General features: G+C 33.2%; 5 protein-coding genes across 5 annotated transcripts in view; 1 reads left to right on the top strand and 4 right to left on the bottom strand.

Moving 5' to 3' along the window:
* HELRODRAFT_173341 (hypothetical protein) overlaps positions 1-539 on the bottom strand; it is a gene marked incomplete at both ends in the record, with an annotated part of 2,899 nt that extends 2,360 nt beyond the window's left edge. The window contains one exon of the mRNA XM_009019955.1: positions 479-539. Coding sequence (XP_009018203.1) covers positions 479-539 — 61 coding nt within the window. The remainder of the gene's footprint in view (positions 1-478) is intronic.
* A 466-nt stretch (positions 540-1,005) lies between these two features.
* On the top strand, positions 1,006-1,616 carry HELRODRAFT_173340 (hypothetical protein; the record flags this gene model as incomplete). The annotated part of the gene is made up of 2 exons (XM_009019954.1): positions 1,006-1,125; positions 1,362-1,616. 2 exons carry the CDS (start codon positions 1,006-1,008, stop codon positions 1,614-1,616), a joined length of 375 nt encoding a protein of 124 aa, XP_009018202.1.
* Positions 1,617-1,733: 117 nt separating this feature from the next.
* Positions 1,734-2,451, bottom strand: HELRODRAFT_173339 (hypothetical protein; the record flags this gene model as incomplete). Its single annotated transcript, XM_009019953.1, has 2 exons — positions 1,734-1,915; positions 2,055-2,451. The coding sequence occupies 2 exons, from the start codon at positions 2,449-2,451 to the stop codon at positions 1,734-1,736; spliced, it is 579 nt and encodes a 192-aa protein (XP_009018201.1).
* A 2,695-nt stretch (positions 2,452-5,146) lies between these two features.
* Positions 5,147-6,144, bottom strand: HELRODRAFT_173338 (hypothetical protein; the record flags this gene model as incomplete). The annotated part of the gene is made up of 3 exons (XM_009019952.1): positions 5,147-5,412; positions 5,495-5,671; positions 5,787-6,144. 3 exons carry the CDS (start codon positions 6,142-6,144, stop codon positions 5,147-5,149), a joined length of 801 nt encoding a protein of 266 aa, XP_009018200.1.
* A 1,096-nt stretch (positions 6,145-7,240) lies between these two features.
* On the bottom strand, positions 7,241-8,688 carry HELRODRAFT_173337 (hypothetical protein; the record flags this gene model as incomplete). The annotated part of the gene is made up of 3 exons (XM_009019951.1): positions 7,241-7,476; positions 7,766-7,969; positions 8,202-8,688. 3 exons carry the CDS (start codon positions 8,686-8,688, stop codon positions 7,241-7,243), a joined length of 927 nt encoding a protein of 308 aa, XP_009018199.1.
* Positions 8,689-11,425: the final 2,737 nt, after the last annotated feature.

The raw sequence follows: 11,425 nt of genomic DNA, 5'->3' as shown, positions 1-11,425 counted from the left end.
TGAACGAGCGAACGAATTAATGAACGAATTAAAATGAAAGAATGAAACTGTGCTAAAATTTATTTTATGTTCAATAACAGTTTGCGGGCTGACTTTGCCTTATTATTTAATGTATTGATACTACTACTTCTACTACTACTACTACTACTACTACTACAACTACTACTACTACTACTACTACTACAACTACTACTGCTCTACTACAACAACAACTACTACTACTACTATTACTACTACTTCTACTACTACTACTACTACTACTACTACTACTACTACTACTACTACTACTACTACTGTTACTACTACTACTACTGTTACTACTACTGCCTACTACTACTACAGTTGCTGAACAAAAATGTTTATACTTATTGGTATCAGGAGTAGCAGTAGTGGTGGCAGCAGCAGTAGTAGCAACAGCAGCTGCAGTAATAGTAATACAAATGAAAAAAACAAAATTTTCCTCCGATAGCGAACCTACCTCGATTGCTAAAAAGCAATGCAATCGTGAAGCATTGAAAAATATTTCTAAAAAATTCCATATTTTACGACAGCAACAATTAAAACAACTACATAAATTTTCCTAAAACAATCGCTATAATACAATATTATGTCTTAAATATCTATTTAATAATTAAATTTAACATAAAAATTATTGACAAATTCTATTTGATATATAAAATATCGATTTTTATCTACTTTAAAAGAATGTTCATGTAATATATATGTACTTTTTCATGTCATTAAAGCATTATATTACATATATATATTTATTTATTTAAAGTTATATATATATATATATATATATATATAAAGTTATATATATATACATATATACAACATCTACCTATATACATATAAGTTTATAAGCTTAGTTTCATACAAATCACAAATACAACATATAAATATTACAATATAATAAGCTTAGTTTCATACAAATCACAAATACAACATATAAATATTACAATATGATATGATTCAATATATACGAAACGATATGGTATCGAAATGTATCTCAAAAATGCAATACATAGTACCGAACAATACCAGTATATTATTTCAGCACTTCTCAAGCTAGGGTTCGACATCATTTCAGAATGTTACATTGTTGGGAAAACACTGAGAAACGTCCGTAATAGTCTTAAAAAGGAGAAGAAGAAGAAAATGGCAACAATGATTTAAACATCAATATTTTGATGAATGTCTATGAAACAGCATCAGCAACAAACTGTAATCTGTAAACTCCTTACCTGACGGCAGACATCAAATGTCTCAACACAACAACAACAACAAACAACAACAACTACTCCTACTACTACTACTACTACTACTACTACTACTACTACTACACATTCAACATGCAGGTAAAGCAGAAGAGCTCGCCACACTCATTACTCCACCACCAACCATCCATCTTACTGATACTCCCACACGCTCCGCTACTTGTGTTCTTCCAGTTTGTAAAGGTCATGGGCGTATTGGAGGAAAGTTTGGATTTCCACATGAATGGTGGGTTAGCTGGTGTAGCCGCTACTGTAGGCAGTGTGGCGACTTCTTTAGCTGCTATCCAAAAGTTATTGTTTGTACAGATTGGCGTTGAAGCAACTGGAATAAAATGATTTTCTAAATTATTTTTTTCTAATTTATGGTTAAACTTGCAAAATATTTCAAAATTTGATTTAAAAAACTTGAAAGCATATTGAAAGCTGATTAAATTCTTGAAAAATTTAGTGAATCTACACACAGAAATTCAAAAACACTCTCAAATCTTCATTTTCAGCCTGCGAAGTTATCACGGGTAGACCATTGTACAAGAGATTGCACGTGTTCAAAGCGTTCGTCCAATTATCAGGCTTGTTGATCATTTCAAATTTCTTCTTGAATTCAGGAAATGGTGACATGAAGATCTTGCTGTACTCTTCGAAGTTGTTGGAGGATTAAGTCGAGTTATCGATTTTTATGTAAATAATCATTATAAAATGAAATTAATAAAATATTCATTTAAATTTAAAATATAGAAACAGCAAACAAACAAACAAAAATGTACTTAAACCAACCTTCATTCTTCAGATAAACTTTCATTAATTCTAAACCGGGATAGACTAAAGTAACGTTACCCAAAGACTTCGCATTTATGATACTACACCCGACACTCTTATCGCCATCTTTGTAATAGAAACCAGAGCAGTTTTTCATCAAACTACATTTCATAGAGCAACAAAACCGACGACTTTTTGTACTGGATCTTTGGCTCTGATTCGCTTCAGCTGCTGCTGCTGTTGCTGTTGTCGTTGTTATTGCAGTATCGATGACGTCATAGTATGGCGATGCTAAATAAACAGTATTAGTAGCAGTAGCATTAGTAGTAGCGGCTGTGTTATTAAAAGCTCCCTGGTGGTGATACTCAATCGACACTAGATATTTCGTTTGGCTTGGATTTTTTATGAACGTCATCTCGATTGATGAGTTTGTTAGCTCTACTTTGGAGAATATTAAACGTTTGTATGTGCTCTCTTTGATAGTAGAAGGAGAAGTTCCTATCATTTTTGTTATCATCATTAAGGTAGTTAGCAATGCTATTTCCATTTTAGTTTGATTTTATTATTTTCTCATTTATATATTCATTTATTTTATTTTTCTTATAAATCTTTGGCTAAATAGACTAATGTCAAGTTAAACTTTTTCTGAGAACAAGTTGAGCAAAGTAGATTATAGAAATTCGGTAGGAATGGTTTTATCGAGAGAGAGAGAGAGAGAGAGAGAGAGAGAGAGAGAGAGAGAGAAAGAAAGAGAGAGAGAGAAAAGGAGAGAAAAATATAGAAAAATAAAAAGAGAAGAAGGAAGAAAGAAGGAGAGAAAGATAGAAAAAGAGAGAGAACTGCTGGCTACCAAAATAGACTTTTAATCGTCCCATTGTCTACTCGCTTAACTTTATAATGGATACTCTCTTTGAAGTTAAAAAAAAAGTATGTTCAAATGTGCGTGTGTATGTGTGCGTGTGCGTGCGTGCGTGTGCGTGCAATGAAGCAACTTGTTAGAAACAGGGCTGTGAGACAAATTTATTCCTTAGGTTAGGCCCAAAAGTGGGCAAACTTTTTGTTGTGTGGGCTACAACTATTACTTCCGCTTTTATTTTTACAACTTAGTAACTACCAAAAATACTAACTTCAATACACGCAATCTTATGTAACGTCAGATCTTTTAACATCTAAACTGTAATATAATAATCGTAAAAAAATAATAAAAATTTATTTTATTATTACAATAATAATAATTATTATCATAAATTATTTTTATTGTTATTATTGTTAAATATCACGTAAGAGCAATAAAAATGACATTTATTTCATATGTAACATTGTCGGTTTTAAGTTATTTGTCTCCTAGCACACAAACCCAATATACTTATAATTGTATTATTTTATTATCATTACTACTACTACTATTACTACAACTACTGATACTACTACTACTACTGCTGTTGCTGCTATGGTATGTGTTGTGTGTGTGTGTGCGTGTGTGTGTATATGTTACCTTTAATGTGCGTGTGTGTGTGTGCGCGTGTAAGTTTGTGTGTGTGTGTGAGTGTGTGTGTGTGTGTGTGTGTGTGTGTGTGCTTGTGCGTGTAATGCACACCTTTACAAAGGCAGAATACATGGGTCAGACATTAAGACTCATTTGTCATCTGTCAAAAGAAGTTCTCAGTTTAAAATAAATGAGTATATTATTTATTATATTATTCTGTTTATTTGATCAACATTTTTCACAATAACGACATTAAAATTTTTTTTAAAACATCTAAAAAAAAAAATCAGAAAATTATATCTCAACAGTTTTTCATTTCAATTTAATACATTTCAATTTCAAGTTCACACTGTCTACATGTGTGTGAATGATTGCCAGCACGATGTGTGCTATAAGAAAAATTTCAAAAACTAATTTGCATAACTTGCAAGTTTAAACTTCATGATCATGTAACTACAAAAACCAAAACAATAATGAAACCACACCCCGCAAAATTTCTTACTACAGTCCATAGCTTTACAGAGTCCATCAGCAGAGTTGGTGATAAAGTTTCTTATTTCTTAAGTTTGGGTGAAAGGAAACAGACAGATTTTTGTAATTAATCAGCATTCATTCTTTCGCACACACACACACACACACACACACACACACACACACACACACACACAGCTAGTATTTAGCAACATCAGCATCAAATTTAGCTCCATATTTTAGTTAGTTTTACTTTTCATTGCTAATTGTACGGTAACGTATAATAATATATTGAAATATTTTGTGATATTTCACAATCAAGATTTTAAATTTTATAATTTTGAGGATTAATCAGTAAAAAATCTTTCCAAAAAATGCGTTCTAGCACACGCTCATGTTTGTTTAACTAAAATCATTTGTAAAGCATAAAAATTGAAAATAGAAGCATCGAAATATCAATAACATTTTGTGGAATATTTAGGAGATACCGGGTGGGACAAAAATTCGGGCGCTCCCACGCCAAACTTTGGCCTGCCCTCTCAATGATCCCATCAAAGTTGTTACAGTATACTATAATTCATGATACAATATAATTCATACTATAATTCAATGTCTTCATTTCACAGTACGATCCATAATTCACAACTCATAATATAATAAAATACAATAATAATAAAATATTTTAATCACGAAAAGAACATCATAATGTGTTTGTTATTTGTTCCGTCTCCCCACTCTCACTAAAGTGGGCTCATTGTTTGACAGCCATAGAAGCATTCAGTCTCACTGCATGTGCATTAGCAAGCATAAATCATCTTCGTCATCTTCGTCATAATCATTGACTTTTTTTATTGGGCGCATTAAGTTGCTGGAAATCATATCAATGAAATCGAAGCCGAATTTAAAGGAGGAAAGGTCGGTCTATTGCTCTGAAGCCCTCTTAAAGAAAAAGGGCTTCTAAAAGAGAAGAATCAAGAAGAAAGGTAAATTAAAACATCCAGACTACTTATCAATACACGTAGTTTTTCAACTGCTAATATTGAAAATGATTCCAATACAGCATTTATTTCAGCTTTAAATGTACATGTACGTTTTTTAAAAAAAAACACCACGTCATTAAAACTTTCTACAAAAAACTGTCCCCATCGGAGATTCACTTTGCGAAATCGTCAATCGCAAACTCGCAGGCGTAGCATAGCAATTTTTTACTGCAATCACTCATACGCCATGTGCCAAGCTCTCTGTTTATCGCCAAGCAAGTCAAATTACTCTTTTCTTCATCAGGATTCTCCCAGTTTCTGTAAGAACTGACTGGGAGTCTTTTAACTTTGTGCCATTCTATATTGGAACCCGATTTATCGGATGCTGCTTTTTTACCAGAAGTCCAAAAGTAATCAGTGCAATTTTTATTAACAGAACCTGAGTATAAGAGAAAATTATCGTCACTGTTCAAATATATTAACGCCCGTAACTTTATTTTCCCCAATCATTCGTCACTTACTGGTCTTGAGAAATTTTCTTAGATTTTCGTTTTCATGTTTATTTTTTATGCTAGGCAGACTTGCCTTGAATTCATCTCTGCAATAATTCCTTGCTTCCTCCCATTTGCTCTCGTTTCCAAAAAATACATGCATCTTCTTCTGCGTATTTAGAGGTTGTCCAAAAATCTTTTCATGATCTGTTAGAGATAAATGATTGAAATTCTATTCATATTGGTGCTTGATATGAATAAATAAGAAGTAGCAGGAGCAAATTTTAAATGATCAAATACGAATATGCCCAATTCTACTAACCTCCACTCCTCAAGAACACCATCATCTTCTCAAGACCGAAGTATGTTGCAGTGATGTTCCTCAAATTATCCACATGAATGATTCTACAATCGTCTCTTTCACCGTTCCGTTTGTAGGCGAACCCAGCACAACTGGCATTCAAACTGCATTTCACCGAACATGTTCTCTTCAGGTCACTATTTGAACTTCTACAGCCATCCCCAATGCACGAGGATGCTTTGTTGTATTCATTTTTGTGAGAATCTGCGATATAGATCGGCTCCAGTGAGATGATAGTTGTATTTATCTTAAAATTTTTTTTAAGCCTTTTGGCCAGATGTTTGGGTCGAATTTTTTCAAATGTAATGCGTTCGTACATGACACCGATTGAATGACCGGTCTGGACTGTCCGTACGTCAGCACTGTTGTAACGGACAACCAACAACAACATCAACAACAAATTTAACCTCCTCATCTTACGCAATTTCCTCTACAAGATATCTCACTTCAATTTTCAAAAATTTTAGTTTCAAACATGGAGAACAACTTTAACATCAGACTAGTTTTTTCGATTTTACTGTTAACTGCAAGCTATTTAAATACATATTTGTAAAAAACACAATAAAATTATGTATAATAATTATATACAATATAAAACCCTTTATATAAATAAATATATGTAGTATTAAACAGTAATATTATTATTAGGTGATGGTAGTTGTTGGCAAACTTAGAAAAGACGGTATTGTTGACGTTGTAAATTTTTTTCCATATAACTACATCCTCCTCAGACAACTTTCCACTCTTGAATGTTTACCATCGTTCGGCTTGGAATGGATTCTTGCTGCAGTAACTTCTTTACTAGAAATGGCGTTTCTTCGCAGTGTTATTCATATTTTATGTATTATTAACATTTTGAGACAATGTATCAATAGAAATATATTCATTTGGCAAACAGTTTAAAACGTTTTAATGGTAACTTAACGGCATTGACAATCACAAAGAAGCCATTATAAAATAAAATCCACGCAAAAACACGCTAAGTTAATTTATAAAAATAATTTGATCCATGATGAGTTTTTTCATAAATTTTAATAGTTTTCCTAAATATTTGACACACACACCACACACACACACACACACACACACACACACACACACACACACACACACACACACAATCACACACACACTAACCTACACACACTCACACAGATACATACATAAACACACAAACAAACACAGGCATAGACGTACAAAGTAATTGTAAATTAAAACCATTACATATTCTAAAACTAGCAACACGCAAACACGTTACATAAATTAAAATCACACAACATGACGATGTGTGTCCCATTGTTACCATTAATACCAATACTAATACATTAATACCATTATTACCGATAGTTGTAGCTATATGAGTAACAGTGGTGGTTGCACCGGTAGTAGCAACTACAACAGCGGCATTATACCACTCACAAAGCGCAAACGTAGCACAGATTAGCATTACAATCTTCTTCTTGCCAGTAGCCGTAATCTCTACCGATGGTCAAACACAAATTCGTATTTGTCGGCATGTTGGGTTCCCAGTTCGTGTAGCCAAGTATGGAGGACCTCGTCGGCTGGTTCCATTTGAAAGCTGAATGCACACTGCTACTAACTCTTCTTCCAGATGTCCAGTATTGTTTCTGGCATGAGGTGTTGTCTGTATCTGGGGATATAATAGTAATCATTTTGTAATGTTTATTATTTTGTAATGTTTATCATTACTGTCGTTGCTAATATTGCTGCTGCTATTGTTACTACTACTACTGCTGCTGCTGCTGCTGCTGCTGCTGCTGCTGCTACTGCTACTACTAATAGTAAAAAGAAGAAAAGGGGAGACATCTGTAATTGTTAAAAAGTGACATTTTGTGAAATTCCTAATTAAAATCCATTAAAATCTAATAGAAAAATGTCTTCTTACTAGAAAATCAACATAAAAAGTTGAAAAAACCTACTCAAATAGAGAAAATCTTTTAGAATCGTGTTCTCGTTCTGACTAAAGATTGCGGGCAGACCGGTGTAGGGGGCGCTAGCGCACGTGCTGTCGGCAGTGGCCCAAGTTGAAGGTGTGTTAATTGGGTAAAATTTTGGAGGTGAGTTGGTGGTCAGTGTAGTTTGTGGTGGTTTTGTGGTGGTTTTTGGTGAAGGTGTAGTTGCGGCTTTTTGTGGTGTGGTTGTAGTTTTTGACGGTGTGATTGTTGTTAGTAGCTGTGTTGTTGCTGTTGTTTGTGAGTACTGCAAAGTTGATGCAACCGATTGAGTGGATCGAGATGATGCTTTCAACAGTTCTGTAAAATCTATACAAACCAAATTTTTTTTTTATTTGGAATTTTTGTCAAGTTTTATAAAAAATCCATGAATGAATTTATAAAATTTTCTCAAGTAACCTACCTGTACTTCTCAGGTACACAAACATTGAATGAATGCCAGGATGAACTTTTCTGATGTTAGCTAGATCTTCAAATTTGAAAAAAACACAAGAATCATTCTCAACTGCGACGTACCCAAACCCGCAACAATTGAAATTACTGAGACTACATTTTAAAGAGTATTCATAGTTTAAACGACTTCTTAAGTTTTTATCTGCGGTTCTTATTTGGCTGTCGTTTGTCAGAACACTAGAGAGGTGTTCATCAGAGTATTTGAATAAAAAATAAACTAGATTTATGTCAAATGTCAATTGCTCTAATGAGAAGATATTAGATTTTAGACTGAGAGAATTCAGCAGTAGTTGTTGCAGAGATGAGTTTGTTAATTCAAGTTTTACAAAAATTATTCTCTCGTATTTTGTTTCTTTAATTATCGAGCCTTTACATGTTAGTAAGAAATACGTTGAAATCAGAAGTGATGCAGTAGTTAATGCTTCGAATGAATTCATCGTTGCCGTGCGGTTTGCTGGTTTTCAACGTTTTGTGGGAGCATAATCTCTTGCACCTGGCAGTTTTATGTCAATTTATTTAACTCTTGGCATGTTTGAGTGACTGTATAGATCACGTTTTCACGCGTATGTCATATATGATTTATGTATACGTTGTATGTGATGTTGAAGCCTCAGATTAAAAAATTTCTTTTATGTTTCTCTCTCTCTCTCTTTTTCTCTCTCTCTCTCTTTTTTATTTATCTCTCCAAATAAAAAAAATTCATTTTAAAAAAAGTGCAGTGCTTAAGTTGTTGCACAACCTTGCAAAATTCCACTTATATGGCCCTGGCACAACTGTACATTGTTGTAATGATCATTGATGTATTGCTCTCTACGTCATATTTATCAGCGATTCAGCGGTTCAATGTGTGTTTGATAAGAAAGGCATTGAGGTAGCTTCGTTGTGATAGCTCAATGGTTAGGTCGACTTTGTATCGCAGTGAACACGTTCAAGTGCAAACATATCCTAGCTTATTATATACCCTTAATTGTTTGAACGGTTCATTCGAGCTGTGCGTGCTTGTCAAGCTTTGAAAAGCGCAGTTGATTGCAGAGGACTGGGATTATGATTGATTGTTCTGAGTATTTCATTTAACAAATAACGCCTGTTGCGAGCGATGAAATGTAAGAACATAATTAATTGTTCAGGAATGAAAAATGTCAGGTATGTCAAGCCGTTCGTTCGTCAAGTGACGTGACGACGACTTACTTTGTAACCTTAACGCTTTTACAACGTCCCTGCTCTCTCTCTCTCTCTCTCTCTTTCTTTCTCTTTCTCTCTCTCTCTTTGTCGTTATTTCCCCCCCCCTCTCTCTCTCTCTCTCTCTCTCTCTCTCTCTCTCCTTTCTTTGCGATCTGAAGACTAAATGTTCTTTTGTCTTTATTTTAATGAAATGCTCCTTTGGTGGGTTTAAAAATTTTATTTTTTTCCAAAAATCAAACGATGGAAATCGATGATTTGACATTGAAAAGTACTCAAGCTTGAATGGTTCGGTGGAAACTTCTGATTCACCATCAAAGCATTATCTTCACCAAAAAGTTGCATTTATTAATTCAATTTCTCGAACTATCAAAGATGATTTTAACAAAATACTTGTACTATAACATATATATATATATATATATATATATATATATATATATATATATATATATATTGAAGAACTGATATATATATATATATATATATATATATATATATAAATGTGCGTGTGTATTTGTGTGCGTGTATGTGTGCCTGTGTGTGTGTTTGTGTTTGTGTGCGTGTGAGTGTAGTATAGTGATCGCATGTGAATGAATAGAATATTAGTGCATTAACACACAAGTTTAGAATAATACATATAAACCTGAAGATAATGAGTAACTCATACACACACACACACACTCACACACACATACACAGACACACACACACACACACACACACAAACACACACACACATATATATATATATATATATATATAATGTTTGCATTAATCTAATATAGTATTGATATCATTCAAATTTAGAATGCAATGATAATTAAACATTTTTCTTCTAAATTTTAAATGCGAAAATTCAGAAATATAAAAATTAACATCATTGACATTGCAAAGATATTTTTACATTCATATAGCGATTTTTCAATACTAAACACTGCTATATGTATGCTTGATGTCAAGTATCAGATCTTTTATACGTATATGTAAAAAAAAATATTAAAAAAGTGAAAGAATTATACTAAAAAAATAACCAATAAATATAAATATATAACAATATTTATAGATATATATATATAACTAATCAATCAATCAATCAATCAATAACTTGAAATACAATAAAATTCAACTAAGATTTAGGGTGAACAATATAAGCTAGAATTAAATAGCATTGCTCAATCAATCAATCGATCGATCGATCAATCATTCAATCAGCCAATCAATCAGTCAATCAATCAATCAATCAATTAACTAATTAAAAATCATCACTATTATTCCTTCTCAGTCCTCCATTGCGATTCGAACTCGGTTTCCTCAAGTTATCCTCGCCAAAATTTTTACCGAAGCCGATATTTTTATCATTGAGATAATTGGCATTGGCGTATTCAAAGTCATCGTCATCCATTTTTGAATTATTTTTCAATGAATTCTTCGAGAATTTATTATTATTATTCCTATTATATTGATAATTATTAGTATTGTTATTAATGTTTTTTGAGTTATTGGGAGTTGTCACACGTTTCGTTTCTCCTCTTCCTCTCATTGGTGAAGGATCCATCCCAAAATGGTTTTCCTTGTTCTTAATGGTGCTATTATAACTATTATTATGATTATCACCAACACTGGTGCCCTTGCTGCTGCTTCGTCTGTTTGTGTAATAATTCGAATCATTTTCATCATCATCGTCGTCGTCATCGTCGTCGTATCTTTTAATTTTTTGACCGCCTTTTGCTGGCAAATCATCACTCTGTGAGAATTTGGAGAAATTATTTCGGCCAGTGTTAGAGCCAGAGTTGTTCAGTTTGTTTCTGCCTAGGGCGTGTCCTTCATTTGAACGACTGCTCAAGTTTACGTGCATGTCTGTTTTTACATCAGAAAAATTTCTCCCTTTAAATGATTGAAGGCGGTCATCGTCAAACATGGCGGGTTTTTCCTGAACAAGATTTCTCTCAAACTTATCGTGGTACTTGTCGGCGATATCTAAACTTCTCAAAG

The sequence above is a fragment of the Helobdella robusta genome, assembly GCF_000326865.2.
Source record: "Helobdella robusta unplaced genomic scaffold HELROscaffold_26, whole genome shotgun sequence".
Lineage (NCBI taxonomy): Eukaryota > Metazoa > Annelida > Clitellata > Rhynchobdellida > Glossiphoniidae > Helobdella > Helobdella robusta.
Note: the sequence above shows the minus strand (reverse complement) of the source record. Positions and strands in the feature narration are given on the sequence as shown.